This window comes from Cebus imitator, unplaced genomic scaffold (genome assembly GCF_001604975.1).
Source record: "Cebus imitator isolate Cc_AM_T3 unplaced genomic scaffold, Cebus_imitator-1.0 Scaffold401, whole genome shotgun sequence".
NCBI lineage: Eukaryota > Metazoa > Chordata > Mammalia > Primates > Cebidae > Cebus > Cebus imitator.
The window spans coordinates 699,377-717,675 of record NW_016107716.1 but is presented as its reverse complement, the minus strand read 5'-3'; the positions used below and the strand labels follow the sequence as shown (position 1 = coordinate 717,675).

General features: G+C 42.0%; 1 protein-coding gene across 3 annotated transcripts in view; it reads right to left on the bottom strand.

The window, feature by feature from the left end:
- Window positions 1-18,299, bottom strand: part of FRMPD4 (FERM and PDZ domain containing 4) — a 571,680-nt gene that overhangs the window by 16,897 nt on the left and 536,484 nt on the right. For all 3 annotated transcript variants that reach the window (XM_037731464.1, XM_017508807.1, XM_017508806.1), the window contains exons 10-14: window positions 13,316-13,452; window positions 10,848-10,974; window positions 8,458-8,547; window positions 7,737-7,919; window positions 4,848-4,986 (exon numbers count right to left, since the gene is read on the bottom strand). In XM_037731464.1, coding sequence (XP_037587392.1) covers window positions 4,848-4,986; window positions 7,737-7,919; window positions 8,458-8,547; window positions 10,848-10,974; window positions 13,316-13,452 — 676 coding nt within the window. The remainder of the gene's footprint in view (window positions 1-4,847; window positions 4,987-7,736; window positions 7,920-8,457; window positions 8,548-10,847; window positions 10,975-13,315; window positions 13,453-18,299) is intronic.

Here is an 18,299-nt window from a genome sequence, read left to right as displayed (position 1 = left end):
CGTTTCCACATATTTCTCTTTCCCATTCCAGACCCATACCAAACATGGTTTATTAATGGCAGTTCTTTAAAGCCCAGTCAGTTGGCTAAAGCCGGTTATGCGGTTGTATCCCACTCATCTATCAATCATTGAGGCCGCCACACTCCCTCCCTCTACCACTTCTCAGCAAGCTGAACTCATTGCTTTAACCCGTGCTCTTACTCTTGCTAAGAGACTACATGTAAATATCTAGACTGACTCTAAATACGCCTTCCACATCCTACACCACCATGCTGCCATATGGGCAGAAAAAGGTTTTCTTACCAAGCAGGGGTCTTCTATTATCAATGCCCCCTTAATAAACGCCCTCCCTAAGGCTGTTCTCCTCCTAGCCAAGGCTGGAGTCATCCACTCTAAAGGACACCAAAAAAATTTAGATCCCATTGCCCAAGGAAATGCATTTGCCAATGAAACAGTTAAGAAGGCAGCAAATGCACCAAAATCCCCTCTTAGCAGACAATATATTCTTTTTTCATCAATTACTCCTACTTACTCTCCTTCTAAACCCTTAACCTACTGGTAAATTCCCACTCAAGGCAGTTGGGTTTTGAATCAAGGAAAATTCCTTCTTCCTGACTTGCAAGCCCACTCTGTCCTTTCTTCCTTTCATAACCATGTTCATGTGGAATATAAGCATTTGGCCTATCTCTTAGAACCTCTTACATCCTTCCCTTCATGCAAGTCCCTCCTTAAAACAATTACATTTCAGTGCTCCATCTGCCACTCTACCAATCTCCAGGGATTTTAAAGATCTCCTCCCTTTCCCACTCACCAAGCACAGGGATTTGTCCCCATACAAGATTGGCAGTTGTTAACTTTACTCATTTGCCTCATATCAGAAAATTCAAATATTTTCTTGTATGGGCAGATACCTTTACAGGGTGAATTAAAGCCTTCCCTACTGGAACAGAAAAGGCAATTGCTGTTATTTGTCTGTTAAATATCATTCCTTGATTTGGCCTGCCTACTTCCATACGATCTGACAATGGCCCTGCTTTCATTAGCCAAATCACCAAAGCAGTGTCTCAGGCCCTTAGCATTCCATGGAATATCCATGCCCCTTACCGCCCTCAGTCATCAGGAAAGTAGAAAAAGCTAATGGCCTTCTAAAAACACATCTTAACCAAACTCACCCTTCAACTAACAAAGGACTGGTATCCCTTCTACCTATTGTTCTCCTCAGAATTCATGCCACTCCCTGAAAACCCACAGGATACAGCCCCTTTGAACTCTAATATCGCCATACCTTTTTGCTGGGCCTAACATGCTCCCAGACACTAGTCCTCTTGAAGACTATCTTCCAGTTCTCTAACAAACTAGGCAGGAAATTCAGCAAGCTGCGTCTTACCCAGTCCAGATACCCGGCCTTATGAGGACACCTTAGCTGGATCAGTGCTGGTCAAGGATGTAACTTCTCCAGATCTCCAGCCTCGGTGGAAGGGTCTCTACCTGGTTGTCTATGGTACCCCAACTGCTGTCTGTCTACAAGACCCTCCCCACTGGGTTCGCCAGTCTGGGACTAAACTGTGTCCATCCAATGACCAGCCTAGGCCATCCGCCTCCTCTTGGAAGTTGCGAGTACTCTCTTCTACTTCTCTTAAGCTAACTCGAATTCCTGAAGAGTCGACACAAATCACACATGAGTTTAGATTATATTCTAACATTGACAGGAATCCTTTTCTTAACTTTGCTACTTGCAACAGGACCCTGCACAGTCACCCCTAAAACTTGATGGACACATCACAACTTCTCTATTTCTGTTGCTTTCTGTCTAATCATACTTCTGATTGCCCTTCTCATCTACATTTTACGTGCCCTACGTCTGCTGCCTTGCCGGTTCACCGCTTTCCTCCAGACCATTTTAGCTGACATCTCGTGGTTCTACCCATGAACTTCCACCCTTGACTTCTTCCTTGAGTGGATAAATGACCTTACATGGCAAGGGACACTCCAATTCTTCCACCCTAATAAAGTTCTCTTCTTTACTTTTCTGCTCACTCTGTCCCATTCTGTCACTCCCTATCCCTTCCTAATTACCTTCAACATACCATCAATCTAACCCATTCTGGCTTCACTGATTCCAACCCATTGTTGGCAAAAACAATTGCTGGCTCTGCATCTCCCTTTCTCCTCTCCTTAAACCGCTATTCCTGCCCTGCCAGCGATCAGGCTACCTCTCCTGTCTCCCTACACCTCCGCACTTCTTTTAACAGTCCCCATCTCTACCCTCCCATGGAGCTTCTCTATTTCTTAGATGAGTTCACGAAGACATCCTCAAACATTTCATACCAACAAGCTGCTATACTTCTCTGCAACTATTATTTACAGCAACTCTCACCTCATATCAACTCCACTCCGCGCACAACTATCTCCACTCCAGTTCCTCTATGCATTTCCCATCAACGAACCACTGGAATTCCCTTGGATAATCTTCCACCTTCTAAGTGCGCCTTTACTCTTCATCTCCAAAGCCCTGACACACATGTTAATATGCCTTTAGGAGCATATTCACTTTGCTTTACTGACAAACCCTCTATCACTACTAGTAACCTCAAAACTATTAAGTTACTATTGTCTAGGTCAGCACCTTCTCTCTCACTCCGTCCTTGGCCACTCTCTCCCTGTTCCTTGGATTCTTCTCCTAGCCCCTCTTCATGCTTACTCATACCTGGCCCTACAAATGTTAGCAGCAGACTATTCGTTAATACTACATGCCTCATACATGATGAAAATCAAACTGTCTCCACTACAGTTACCCCATCAATCTCCCTCTCAACCTCTAACTGCTGCTGTCCTTGCAGGATCTTTAGGAGTTTGGGTATCTAACTCCTCTTTCAAGGATCCCTCCCAACTTGTCACCCTACATTTTCAATTTTGCCTTGCCCCAGGCCTCTTTATGTGTCTACCTACTAACCGGACAGGCACCTGTGACTTAGTCTTCCTTATTCCTAGAATCCAATTTGCCAGTAGCAACGAACAACTGCCTGTCCCCCTAATGACACCTACTAAAAAAGTCATCCAGCTCGTTCCATTACTCGTGGGAATAGAGATTGCAGCCTCCACTGTAGGCCTTGGAACTGGCAGAGCAGGGGTCACTACCTCTGTCACAACATTATTTCTAAATAAGGAATGCTGTTTTTACTTAAATCAGTCCGGCATAGTTTATAATAATATCAAAAGGCTCAAAGGCAAGGCCCCAAAATTTGCTATCAGGCAAATAACTATGCCAAATCGACTTGGCCGTTTTCTAGCTGAATGACATGACTTTTTCCAGTTCTTACTCCCTTAATACCTGTCTTCCTTCTCTTATTCAGACCTTGGGTTTTCCGATTAGTCTCTCAATTCCTATAAAACCGTATCCAGGCCATCCGTAATCACTCTATATGGCAAATGCTACTTTTAACAACCTCACAATATCACGCCGTCCCCGGACCTCTCAGCTGCTTAAGATAAGATGCCTTGGCAACTCTTCCCGGTTATTTGCCTGTCTTATCTCCCCAACCCTATTTCACAGTCTTCACCCTTCTAGGATCAACGAAAAATACCAATCCATCACTCATGAGCTCCAGACAGAGCCCAGCTAATGTCAAGATGCAGCATGGCACATATCCCTTTCCATCCAAATCTTCTTGGAGCACCCCCCTACACTGGAAACTATTCTGACCTTGGCTCAAGACTTCATCACCACCCATCTGAAAGCTATTATGTTTCTAAGGACTTGGCTAAACACCTACTAAACTACAAAAATCATGAGCTTTTCTTTTAGGTGTCTGCGCAGTGCCCTGTTACGCTCAAAGAAGTCATGAGAAACATCGCCTCTACTCCCTTCTCTAACTTTTTTCCTTATACATATATGAAAAGATGGGAATGCCAGGCCTCCAAGTCCAAGCCTGGCCATTATAGCCTTGGTGACCCGCACGTACACCTCTGGATGGTCCCCAGGAGCCAGAAAGTCTGAAGTCACCACAAGTAACCAGGTGACCACAGAAAGAAGTAAAACAAACAACTTGTTCCTGCCTCCACTAATTGCTCTCCCCCTACAACCATTGTTCCTGCTCAGCCTTGCGGAATTTCGCCCCTGGACATTGGGTTTCTCAAGACCCCAACCCTATAACTATGTAATTTACCTCCCTGCCCCTCTGCTTGTAACTGATAACCCCCACCCTTATAATCATGCCTGTTTGTAATAGATGACCCCTACCCTTGTGACAATGCATCCGTGATGCCCTTTCCCTCCCTAAAATAGATGACCACTTTTAACTGACCACTTGCCCCAACCTAAAAATACCAACTTCTATCCTACCGCCCTCCACTGACTCTTTTCAGATTCAGTCTGCCTGCACCCAGCTGAATAAACAGCCATGTTGCTCACACACAGCCTGCCTGGTAGTCTCTTTATGCAAGTGACGTGCCTAACAAGTCTGACTACAGGGAGGAGGCTCCCAGACACCAGGCCTAGGACACCTCCAGGAGAAATCAGCCCTAAAGCAGGGGCTCACAAGTCATGTTTGGGCATTCCATCACTAGTCCTCTGTAAAAGTAACACCATGAAAACCCAACCATAGAGACTTTCACGATAATAAAGTCAAGGTTGACATTTCTGAGTGATATGTCAAATGTGCTGAGAAATCAGCATTTTTGTTTTTAACAATTAGCCCACATCAGAGGTATCTGAAGGCTTTTTATGTTGAATTTGTACATTAGATTTTTTTTTGTGGGTACAATTTTAACTTTTCAGGAAACATCCTTATGGTCAGGTGGGGTGTTTGCAGGGAGGTCAGTGCTACATGAGTTCAGGAAGAGAATACCTGTTTCCTGGGTCACTGTGTTTTTCTTGTTGGCCATGTTAAATATTGACCTCCTGGAATCGACAAGCAGCCGGTAATATCCAGCCGTCAAGCAGGCCAGGTTCATGGCATCTGAGGATTCCATCAGGAGCGTGATGGGCTACACAAAAGAGAACATTTTGGTTAAAGCCATCCATTCTTAATAATGTCTCTTGAGTGTCAATGGCTGCATTTATGCTTATGGAAAAAGGAGCTATTAATCATTTCATGGGAGAAACCCAAAGCAGGAGAAAAAGCCAAGGATAACACCAAGTGCCTTACTGAGAAACATTCAGGACACACCATCTAAAAAGCCTGGACATTTTGAATCACTTCCAAGTCATATATATGTGTATATACATATATATATATGTGTGTGTGTATATGTATGTATATATTTGAGAGACACATATATATATTTGAGACAGGTTCTTGCTCCGTCACCCAGGCTGGAGTGCAGTGCCATGAACTCGGCTCACTGCAACCCCCGCCTCCTGGGTTTAAGTGACTCTTACGCCTCAGCCTCCCGACTAGCTGGGATCACAGGCATGCGCCACCATGCCAGGCTAATTTTTGAATTTTTAGTAGAGACGGGGTTTTGCCACGTTGGCCAGACTGGACTCTAACTCCTGACCTCAAATGATCTGCCCGCCTCAGCATCCCAAAGTGCTGGTATTGCTGGTGTGGGCCACTGCACCTGGCCCCCAAACCATACTGAAATGAAAAAAGATTGTTTTCTTCCCAAATAATTAACATTTTTAGCATTTAAAAACAATTAAACATGTTACACTGGTAAATTAACTAGCTAAGTTACCAGTTACTTCAGTTATCAGCAGTGAACTCACAATCTGAAAATTACAGAAAGATTAAGTTTTGGGTTCACAGTAAAAATTAGTGTTAAAGAGGGGTACAATTCAGTGGAAATGACTGCTAAGACTGAAAAGTGCCAGAGATCCAGTAAAAGGTTGCTTCTAAATGCAATTGTAAATTTACAGGAGGGTAAAACAGATGGGAGCTGAGAAAAGGCCTAACTAAAACTCTCTTGAAACCATGAGGTTATGATACAACTGGACATGGATTTGGGGCTTATAGGGGAAAAAAGTGTTTGATGAAGCAGTTTTTCTCATTGAGTTAGGAAGGGTATATTCTTGTCAAAAGAGAAAGTAAGAGAGAAATAAGAAAAAGTAGATACGAAGACAGACACAGAGACAGCGAGACAGCAGGCTTCTTCCTTTCAATCCTAGGTATAGGACACTGGCCGGTTCAATGACCCCAGCTGGTAGAATGTAACTTCCCTGCCAAAGCCCCTGTACTACTTGTTGAACTGCCTTTCCTTCCACTTCATTTGAGGTCTCCCCTCAGCATCCAAGCCACCACATCATTATTCTATACAGGCAGGACACCATCAGCCAGGCACGCCACTCATTTCTGTTTAGGACAGATTATCTCTGTAATCAGATCTGTAATAACTGCATGCAGTTCACCTTTTCATCCACCTGTCTCTGTGATGGGGCTATTTCTCTCAGCCTCTTTGCTCGTGGGGTAGGTGGGCATTCCAAGTCTATCCTCACATTTTCAGCTTGCCATGAAGTCAATGGGAACCCTCTGAATCCAGCCCATGAAATCCCATAGGCCATACCCAGCATGTCTGAGCTCCACATTCTTTCACGATCATCTGTTCCAACTGCAGAGCTCTCTGGTGTATTCTGATGTGCTTGGCCACATTCTCAATTACTGTTAATGCACTCCTCCCACACCACCCTAGTGGGGATGCAGGTAGTGCTGAGTCCTCCCTGGCTGTTCTCAGAGCACCCTCCAGGCTGATGTTGTCTCCTTTGTGGAGTCACTATTGCCCTTTGTTCTAGTGCTTTTTCTTTATAGAAACAATAGGAGTATTGCCATTGCCAAAATCCAATAACTCATCCCTACTGGGAAAAGAAGGTGGACACCAGGAAACCTGGACTATTTCCTATTCTCTTTTGGGAGTAGGCTTTTGCCCTTTGTGGACCATCTCAGATTTTTTTTTTTTTTCTTTTTTTTTTGAGATGCAGTTTCACTCTGTCACCCAGGCTGGAGTGCAATGGCATGATCTCGGCTCACTGCAACCTCTGCCTCCCGGGTTCAAGTGATTCTCCTGCCTCAGCTCGTAAGTAGCTAGGATTACAGACAAACACCCCACACCCAGCTAATTTGTGTTTTTTTTAGTTGAGATGGGGTACCATGTTGGCAAGGCTTATCTCAAACTGTTGACCTCGTGATCTGCCTGCCTCGGCGTCCCAAAGTACTGGAATTACAGGTGTGAGCCATTGCACCCAGCCAGATTTTTGTTTTAAATAGAACGGCCGTAAAATTCTTGGGGTCAGATGTTCAATCTGTATAAATTGCTACCATATGAGAAGAACAACCATGAGAAGGCAGAAGAACGAAAACATCAAGCTTTTCCAAAAGAATAAACACATGGACCCAACCTAAGTAAAGGGAGTGAGAATTCTAAAGAGAGTTGGGGAAAATCTCCCTCTTGATTTGAGTCATATATTCTAGAAAGTTAGTTCAGAAAAGCTTCCCCTACTCTATAACTATAAATCACATATTCTAAAGTCAGAAGGGACCTAGAAATTATATATCTTGCTTTGTGATGTATGAATTAAAAAAACTGAGCCCAGAGAAGTATAGCGACCTGTTCCCAACCACACAGCAATTCAGTGAGAACTGGAGCACCCCAGGCCTGAGTTGGGTGGATTATTTTCTGCACTACATTGCATCTGTGATGCTCTGCACACATTGACACTTGACTGCCTTATAAACACCAGCAGTGTTATCAGAAATTAGCTATTTACAGCAAGGCAATGTATCAACATCTGAAAAACTTGCCTTCACATCCAGCACGTGGAGTTCTACCCGCACCAAACTCTCCTCCTCAGAAAACATTTCGATCCTGTTGACGTGGCTAAAGTCGGCTAAAAGGGCCACCAGATTAGTTTTGGTGTTGATGACGTGGCTTATGCCATACCGGGGCCCAACAAGGAGAGTCACTTCCGAGCGCTTTTCTGCCTGCTGAGAAAGAGAGGTTGACAACGTAAAAATACTGAACTGAAACACCATGCCAACTTGAACCTACGATCCTATTTTTATAAGATTACATTTTCTTTAGAAAGTGTTTCTGGGTCATACTGTACTAAATCATCCAATTAGAAGAACCAGATACATGAATGGAGGCTCTGATAAATTATGAATAATTAGAAAGTAAATGTTATAGCACAGTATGCTCATAATTATAAGATGCTTTTAGAAATAAGGCTTTTTAGTCTTCTTTTACTGTGAAAGCAACTTCTGGCACAATGATTTTAAAAAAGGCCATTGTTAGAATCCTTTGATTCTCTTGGTTCTTCACATTTCTTTTTCTAGGGCATTCTGCAGTGGTATTTTCTAGTTTAACATTTCTTCTGATATTTTCAGACTGTTGTGAAGTTGGTTAGAAATGAAGGCTGGAGAAGATTCGCAGCTGATGTGCTTTTGTCATCAGAGGTGGAATGAGATGCTGTGGCTTCTGAGAGAAAGAAAGGAAAAAAAAAAAAAAGAAAAAAGCAATTACCACTAATGTTGCCTTGAACACACGGCCACCATACAATCGCAGGTCACTGAGGAACTTGAGATAATGGACCTTGGCTTGTAGTGCAGAGAGCTGAGGAGAGAAAAGAAAACTCAGGTGTTAGTTAATGCTATTGGGTATGACTCCACTTCAGCTGGAGACCAGCAGAAAACAAGGGTAAGATAGAAGGATGATTGTACTGCTGAAAAGTTGGGGTGTGACAAAGACTCTTCATTAGGAATAAAGTTGCTACATATTTGGCTTCCTGATGAAGGACTGAAACATGACATCAAGATTCAAATCTTATTTATTAGGGGGTCAATGTATGGGGCACTCATGGGTATAGATATGCTGTGCCAGGGCACTCAACAAGTGAGAACAAGACCATCAAATGTTCCACTGAACATCTGCTCACTGGGAGATTTCAGGAGGTGAGTAGTGCCTTCTACTTGCAATTATGGACCAAGATGAGGTGTCTAGATATATTCCCATTGCACAAGAGACTCACCTGAATGTAGACTTATGGGAAACATTTTGAATACCCACTGCAATCTAGGCAAAGCCTTTTAAACAGGCTCGCTATACTTCCCCTCTCAAGTTTCTTCCAGTCCTTGCAAATTTTCTGGGGAAATGTTTGAACTTGCTATATAAGGCTCTGTTTTATTAATTCAGCTTGGAAAATCTGTTGAGTTTCATGAATGATTTATAAATGAAATTTTATCCAGATAAAAGTTATCTTTACAAAGATTTAAAAATGTAGGTTCCCATATCACTAAAAAGAGTATTTGATTTTTTTAAAACAAGGTCTATGTTTCATACGGAATGTGCCAGGGATGTTTAAGGTTGAAATTTTCCAACAAGGTGCAGACCACCATTAAGTAGCAATGAACATAAAATTCTGTTTTCAATTGCAGATGACTTGCCAACTTATTTGTTAACTATATCTAAACGTACTGCTCTTTATGTAATTTTTATTTAGCACAATTCATACATCCCTCTTTCAAAAATGCAAAGCATGTGCAAATTGTTTTGAAAGCCAACTATTCACTCTTGGCTAGAAAAACAACCTTTGAAGAAGGACAGTGATGGATAAATGGATAGGTTGATTTATCTTATAGCAGTTATCTAAATTATCGAGTGGGCCAGGCTTGAAAAAAAATCACAATTATAGAAATTAGCTTCCAGCAAATCAGAACTGAAGTTAAAAAGCACTTGACCCGCATCATCTTGCTACATCTCTGTAAGCTGAATGCTCACTGTGATCGAAGACATCCTTCCCATGAAACTGGGAAGTGAGTCAAAGGTGGCTGACAGTGTGTTGAACCTGATTATACTTAAAAAAAAAAAAAAGCATCATGGGTGAAGAGGGGATAGAAATAAATGTGCCTTACCCAGTAAAAATGACTTAAAAAATCAGATACTAAGACAAAATAATTCTCCACATAAAGTGATTTGTATTAGAGTCACACAGATTTCTCCCGCTAATATCAATTACAAAGTGTTCTTGGTTATAAGACTGCTTCCAATTTTATAGATTCAGTATTTTAAGGCTCCTTCTCTTTCTGGTTCCTGGAGTCTCTTGTTTTTTATTACCTGTCAACCATACCTTGCTTTTCTGACCAACAGTCTATTTTAAAATGTCCTTTGTGTTTCTCCTACTTAAGGAAAATAAAAACAAAAGCATAAAAACATTTTAACACTAATGATAGTGAATGACAGCAATAATTTTGTCTTCCCTCCAAAGATAGGATTGAATCCAACATTTGTCAACAGGGGTGATTTTGTTCCCCAGAGCACATTTGGCATTGTCTGGAGACATTTTTGTTTGTCATGATCACAGGAGCGTGCTACCGGCATCTTGTGGATAGAGAGCAGAGATGCTGCTAAGCATCCCACAATCCACAGGCTGTACCCTGTGACTCCCTAACAAAGAATGATCTGTTCCCAAATGTCAGTTATGTCACAGTTGACGATCCCTGGTTTAATTAATGTGGCCTCTGGCCTGCAAGGCCCCTTGCTGGCTGTGGTGCATTTAAGCTGGTCTGAGCAGTAAGAAATTGCGTGATTGAAACATAGAATTATTTCATAGTTCTATCTTCTATTCACAGTGTCTCAGAGGCTATGCAAACTTTTCCTGCAGGGGCACATGAACACACACCTCCCCCGCTACAATACAGAGTCCATAACTTGTGAGAAATAAACAGGTTTCTATATGAATACTTATTTTTCATTAGTGTTAGAAACATGTTAATAGTTAGAAAAAAGTTACACAGTTTTACTGCTTCTGAAAATATGGTGCTAAGTATTTTATTCATGAGCTAATTTTAAACATTTTAAACAATGCGTTCAAACCCCTTTCTTTATAATTTTCTATTAAGATGCAAATGTGATACCTTTTTACCCGGTGGTACCAAGTTTTGATTTGCTTTGACAAGGTGTGAAAGTGCTTTCTTTATGTTCTTCTCTTTCATGCTTTGCAGCACAGCAGAGGGAAGAAAAGTCTCTAATCCCCATTCTTTTCTGCAATAAAGAACATATCTTTAATTTCACATTCTTGTGATGATTAGTTATCTAAGACAGAATGGGGCTCTGATGTTTGTTGGAACAAATGAACTCTTGGTAAGGCAGAGAATGGAGACAAGTCCCCAATTAGGGAAATAACTTTTAATTTACACTCAGGACACACACTACTTGATCATTTGCATTTTAAAAGAAACCTATTCCTCACTCTCTAGAGACAATGCTAAGGAGACATTTGGAACCAGTGGAAAGCGAATAGACATTTTGTCCAACCGACTTCTGGATCTCTTCAAAGTCACTCACGTGTCCGTGTTTGCATTTCCAACACCAATTTCTCTCCATTCCTTTTTTGATTTCTCTTCTCCGATCTCACTATCTGCTCACATTCTTTCTCTCTCCTCTTAGAAGAATGGATGCAACTCTTTCATGTCTCCAAACCATTCTTCCCTGTCCCTCCCCTCCTCCATGGCTATTTCTCTAGGCACACACAGTTCTCTTTTGTCCCAGCCAGTTCGTGTCTAACTCCTTCCATCAACATTTTGTGCTGCTAGTGTGGAACTGGGTATGATTCATGACCCTCAAGTGTGCCTGGTATTGATATGGAGATGCAGGCATCATTCATGGGTGTGGATATACAACAAAACAACAAATGGGACTACGTTAATATATGTTTACAAAGAGCCAATTTCCCCAGAAATGACTACAACCCCTTTCTAAGAAGGGCTCATGTTTTGAATTCTAGGAAATCTATCCTGGAATAGAAATCCTACCCTGGGTTATGTGTCTAACCAGTGTCTTCTAAATTATGTGAAGACCCTCAAGAGGATTCCAGTTATTTCTCCTGCTCCAGGTCCTCTCCAAAAAGGGCAGGAAGACAACCTACCCCTATCACTTGCCCATTCATATTCTTCGCTAGTTAAGATGGTATATTTCATGATCATTATGTTTTCTTCCTTTTCAACTTGTACCTATTGTCTGTCCTTTGCCATCATTTGGCACTAATAATTATGGGCTATCTTGTAATCCTACCTGTATCATTACATAATCACTTTTCACATTTTTTATACGTTGTCTTTACAATCAGATCACAGGTTTCTCAATGGCCAGGAATATAATTCATACATATTACTATTTTCTGCTGTCCTAATGTGAGTGCTATCTAAAATGCTCAATGAATATTTGTTGGTCAAAGCAATTTATGAATGAGAACATTATTATGGACCTTTCAAGATTCTTACTGAAGCCAGATATCTCTGAGTCAGTTTTGACCATACAATGTTCAACGTAGTAAAATGTGAGTACAGAAAGTAGGAAAATAAATGCATTCTAATTGTCTGAAAATCATCGCAGGTTGTGCAGGCCACGTTTTCAAATGGCAGCCAGCTTCACCTGTCCCCAGGAACTTCAGAAAGGAGAGTGGAAGAGGGCGTGAACCTGTCCAGCTGAGCATGCGATCTCTTTGTGAGCTGAGTCTTTCTCAGGCTACAGTCATGTATATGTGTGTGGGGGAGAGAGAAACCATCTGGAAAGAGTAAACTGAAGGCCCTAGGTTCTCAAATTACCCATGAGGATTTGTTCCTACATGTCAACAGGTGACTCATAGTTGTGAGAACAGTGGTGTTAAAGTCGGCAAGTTAGAGATCCAATCCTCCCCAGCAAAAAGACTCACAAATTTATGGAGAAAAGCCATTTTGGCCCTAGTGGGTCAGCCTAGCATTGTGGAATTTAGAAAGGCTTTCTAGGCAGCGCGTGAGAAGCTTCTTTGGAAAGTGGGATTTTAACTAGTTTATACATCTTTTGGAGGTGAGATTGTAAGCAGGGAGGGGGGTCCAAAGCTTTAGCATTACATGTGTTTCCAAACACAGATGCCTCAACGCATCACACAAATTGTAGCACAATGGAGAGTCCCACTGCCTAGGTTTGAATCTTGTATCTCCCCATTAATAGCCACTTGACTTGGGCAAGTTATTCTGTGCCTCGGTTTGCTCACCTGTAAAATGAAGCTAAAATCCTACTCATCTCATAGGGATGTTGTGAAAATTAAATAAGTTAATGTGTGAAAAGAGCTGAGACCAAAGCTTGGCTTGGAATCAAGCCCCTTTAGGAACTGAAAAATTTATGCTTCGTTTTAAATATGTCCCTCATCTTAACAATGCTGTAAAGGTGAATTAGAAATGGATCTCTTCTACCAGAAATGAGCATGATATTCATACATTTTGCCACCGGCGAATAAATGCTTTGCCACAAACAAGATCAATTTTGGACAAAGAACAAAAATACCCCCTGGGCTAAAGGAGGTGGCATGTCTGTCTCCGAAATGGAGATGAGAGCCAACACTTACTCGATGTATTTGAGGGAGATTTTCTGCGTTTGCTTGGTGGTAACAGTTGCAATGTACATTTGTAACGCGGCCAGCCGCAGGGCTATATCATATTTCAGCTCCGGCCCAAATCGCTCCTGAACCACATCGTTACAACTCTGCGAAGAGACCAGCAGGGGGCACAGCTTGTCAAAGAATGGGCCGCAGCGTGTGGACTCAGAGAACAGGTGACAGATTTCCCCAGAGTGTTTCAACCTTCACTTCCCAGGCACGGAGGCTAAATGTGGAAACATCTCCACCGCGCTGCTTGGAAACGAGTCAGTATTGAATTGCACGCACAAACACAGAGACCACACAAAACATTTAGCGTTCATCGACGAGCTGCTATTTAAATATTTAGCTTTTTGTAAAAACAATTAGGAATTTAGGTATGAAATTTCCAAACACAGGTGCCGCAGTTGAATGCATAAAGCATTGATAGCATAATGTGGCTTCTGGAGTTAGGCTGCTTGAATTGGAATCCCGGGCTTGAAACTTGTTTCTTCCACTTCATAAGGGGAGAAAACCTGGGGACCTTCTTAATTATCTGTGTCTCAGTTTCCTGTTCTGTAAATTGGGGATGATACTGCTCCCTGTTCACTGGGTTGTGGTGATGATTAAATGAGTGAACCATGAAAAGCCCGTAGAATCCCAGCACTTTGAGAAGCTGAGGCGGGCAGATTGCTTGAGCCCAGGAGTTCAAAACCAGCCTGGGCCACATGACAAAATCCAGTCTCTTCAAAAAAGACAAAAATTATCTGGGCATGGTGGTGTGTGCCTGTAGTCTCAGCTACTCGGGAGGCTTAAGCAGGAGGATCGCTTGAGCCCAAGAGTTTGAGGATGCAGTGAGCCACTGCACTCCAGCCTTGGTGACAAAGTGAGACTTTGTGTCAAAAAAAAAAAAAAAGCCAAAACAAAACTCCAAAAGCTCCTAGAACTGTACTACTGTCACCACCAACATCATTCTCCTCCTCCTTGCCATCAGCCACAACAGCTGCAGGGAAGCGGGATTAGCAGGGCAATTTAGCACAGAAGCCTGGGACTCGTACCCACCGGCTCTGGCGTTCTCGCTTTCCCCATGGTCACCTGTGCAGGTAATTTTAGACCATTCACTTTAACTCTTGCAGCCTCAGCTTACTCATCTGTGCAACGCGGGTTCATACTGTCTCACTGGAGTGGCTGGAGGATTAGATGAGAAGCACATCAGGTGCTTTATCACAGCGCGTTGGCACACTGGGTCAAGGGGAGCTATTCAGCTCTTCCATTGACTTCAATGGTAACTGCCCTGCTTTTTCAAGTGTTTGACTTTCAGCGAGTCATTCCTCCTCTTTCAGCCTTAGTTTGCTCCTCTGTAGAATAAGGCCTCCTATCTCACAGGGTTTGTCGTGGGGATCCAATTGAAGAGTGGCTGAGAGTGCGTCACCAAGTGTGAAGTGCCACATGGGCACAGAGGTTGGCTTTAGAGTAGTCCTCACTGACTCACTACTTAAGCACAAGGCAGTGAGCTAAGTGCTGCTGGAAAGCACTGTATTGCTTTGGTATATTCTACATGTGTGTTCACTTACTTTTGTCATGGGCAACTGGATTTCTGGCTTAGAAAATATGATATGTAGCTCCTTTCTTCCTTCTTTTCTTTATTGTTTGCCTTGCCCCAAGATTTTGTTGGAGGTCAAAAAACAAGACTCCCAAAAGAAAGCAAAAGTTTTTCTTTGACCTTCTCTTGCCCTCCTGTTTTTTACTTCCGTTCTACCTGGACGCTAGGCATAGAAACTAGAATCCCTCTTCCCCACGATGGGTCATAGTGACTAGAACCCCCTTTCCCCAAAGCCAGCCATAAAACCTAAATATCCGACTCAAATTTTCCCTCTGCCCTGTCTGTGTAAAAACTGGCTATAAAGAAATTATCTGATTAACGTGGTTTGATTGTAGGTCATAAGACCCCTATTCCAGAGTGTCCTGTCCCACACCCAGAAGGAAGGAACGCTGCTCAGAGAGGCCAAGAAGGATCTAGGCCTTGCTGGGTTTTTTCACTCAGTCAATTAGTGTTAGGTCAGACCCTTTTTGTCCAATCCTATTTCTATATAGCTGTCCATACTTTGTTGAACATAGCATAAAAATAAACAATTTTCCTTGTATCTTTGGGACTTCATTCTTAAGGCTCCCATGGATACACATTAAATACATTTGTATGCCTTTTCTCTAATTAGTCTTTTTCGACTTGATTTTTCAGTGAACCTTCAGTAGACCGTTGCCCTCACATGAAAAACTGTATCAAGATTTGTCTGCCTCCTTTCCAAGAAAAGCACATTTATAACCACTTCCTATATTGATTTTACTAAAATAGGAACATGTATCCCTGGACGGTTTCTGCATACAATATTTACACTGTGCACACTCACCCATGCTGCACTGGTGCTGTTCCATGCCTACAGGCTCTATATCCACGTGCCATGGGTGCATGTCTCAGCCCATCACTTCACTGCTAAGAGTAAAGTCACATTCTCTCTCCTGTTCATCCCTAATATGATTTCCCACCTTTGCTTCTCCTTAAAATCTTAAACCTATTTGGATTACACAGCACCCCTTGTCAGAAGTGGGTCTGTCCAGAGGCAGGAGATAGGGTAGTCTGATTTAAGGCAGCCTCTGAGAGCAATTACAGGCTGCCATTTTGTTTTGCTAGTCTTGGGTTTACCAGTTATTTCCGAGTGCTCAGGGTTGTCCACGCGGGCTCCAAGGTCATTTTATAGAGTCCCATGAAGGATGGGGGTGAGAAAACCATTGGCACAGTGAAGAATCAAGATTTTGAGAAATAATTTTTATAAATCATTTTCTTTAACAGCTGCTATGGCATGGTGGATTGAAAGAGGATTGGGCATAGAATTTAGAGACAAAAGCCCCAGGTCTGATTCTAGGCTCTGCCAACTTCTAATAAAATGACCTTGAACATGGCATTTCATCTCTTTTGAGCGTCAGTTTTCTTATTGGAAAAATGGGCTAAGTTTCAACAACTAACGTGAGAGTTCACAACGGACTCGCAAGGTTGCCATGATAGCTGTAAGTATGTTTCATGAAATGGAATATGCTTCATAAAGATGAGCCATCACTATTACTTCTCCTAAGAGTTGTGGCCTGGACCATATTTCCCATCCCTACTTTACCTTGTATTTAACTAGACTTCTGGATGAATTTTTTCACAAGGTGATTAGTCACTTAACTACATTATATAATTAGTTCAGACTGATCCCGGAGAATGAGTGTGAAATTTGGATTATATGTAAATATTTGAAACCAATCATGCTTTTATTACTCTTAACTATACTACTTAAAATAACAGTTATGCAAGCAAATGGGCAGTATCTGTTTTGCTAAACAGAGGTCCCAAAAGGCTCCACTTGAGGCCTCTAAAACGTTCATTTATAACTAATTAGGACCCCACTAAGATAAATGGATTTTACCTTTGTAAAGTGATACATGTTGCTCCTGCTTACTCTTTTGTTCCCTAGGCTACTTTTATTGCATCTTTTTAGCATCTTGAAATCAACATGGGCACACAAGCACCATTTGCAGATCTGTTGACTTATATTAGACATATTATTTTAGACTTACAGTAGGCACGCATTCTGTGATACAAGGCATTTCAAAGTAGAGGGTCTGAGGCAAGGACATTCTCATTTCCTGTTTCAGTGGAGGATGTATGACAGTTGCTTTATTTTGGTCTTTATTGCCTACCATATATGTTTTTCCATTTCTCCCCCTCTGGCTACGCCTTGAAGAGGTGGCTAATTCACCGCCCATTCTATACCCAAAGCAAGAAAGCAGAAACATCCTTGATCTTTTTCTGCTAGTCCCTTGGCAAGACTTCCAGACACATTTTCCTGTTCTGAGGACAGTCTCACATATATAAAACATGTGTCTATCGAATAAGAAAGATCTCCCTAAACTGCATTAGATTTGTGCAAACACACCTTAAAACAGAACTGGGTTTAGCCGTACTCCTTGTCTACTTAAGAGGTCTCCTCTCCCCAAGACAAATGCAACAATATTGCTCTTTTATAAATGCAATGGACCCATGATGTTTAAATGGAAGCAGAGTAAAATAGTTTTAAAGCACCATCCTGTTAATGGGGTGAATATATAATTATACAGAACAACCACTGAATGAACTCACTGTCTACAGCCACTACAGACCAGCACCTGTAACTATTTGCAACTAACAATGTAGCACATGATCTGAGCTGCAGTGGCAAAGCCCTGGTTTGGTTCCCAGCAGGGACATGGGAAGACACAGCAACTGATCAGCTGAGAATCAGGCTCTGTTTTATGCAGTCACACCTATTGGGGACCAGGTGATATTGTTGACAAGTGAGGGATCCAGGTGATCAAAGCTTAACATTAAAAAAACCCCAAACATAGCAGTTTCATTGTTCAGGATGGAAAACATTTTAAAGCACACTACACATTTCTTTACTTGTCAACACGGTTCACTGAACAGGACTTGACTTTTCCCAATGATGTAGGGTTATCTCCATGAACGTTATTCATCCCACTGAGCTGAAAACACCACAGTCTTCCAAACCGCTGAGGTGGGGAAGGTTTGACTGGCCTCATCCTGAGTGCCCCCATCTGCTAGAACACTCCTGTATGTTCTGCTTCTTTCCTGTCTGACTTAACCTGTGATCTTCAGGGCTTATTGCCACTTATTTATGTCACCATTCTTAACCTCTGATGCCTATCTTGTCTAGTCTCTTTTCTATCTTTCATCTACTTTTTTTTTCTACCCAGCTTTTGAAGATCACAAACGTTCTCAAATACACAAGAAAGTATTGAAAATAGTAAAGCAAACACCAGTGTTATCAACTACCTAGAGTTAACAAATGTTTCTTTTTATTATATTTTTCTTACTTTTTTGCATGCTCTTTCTCTCTCTCTCTCTCTCTCTCTCTCTCTCTCTCTATATATATATATA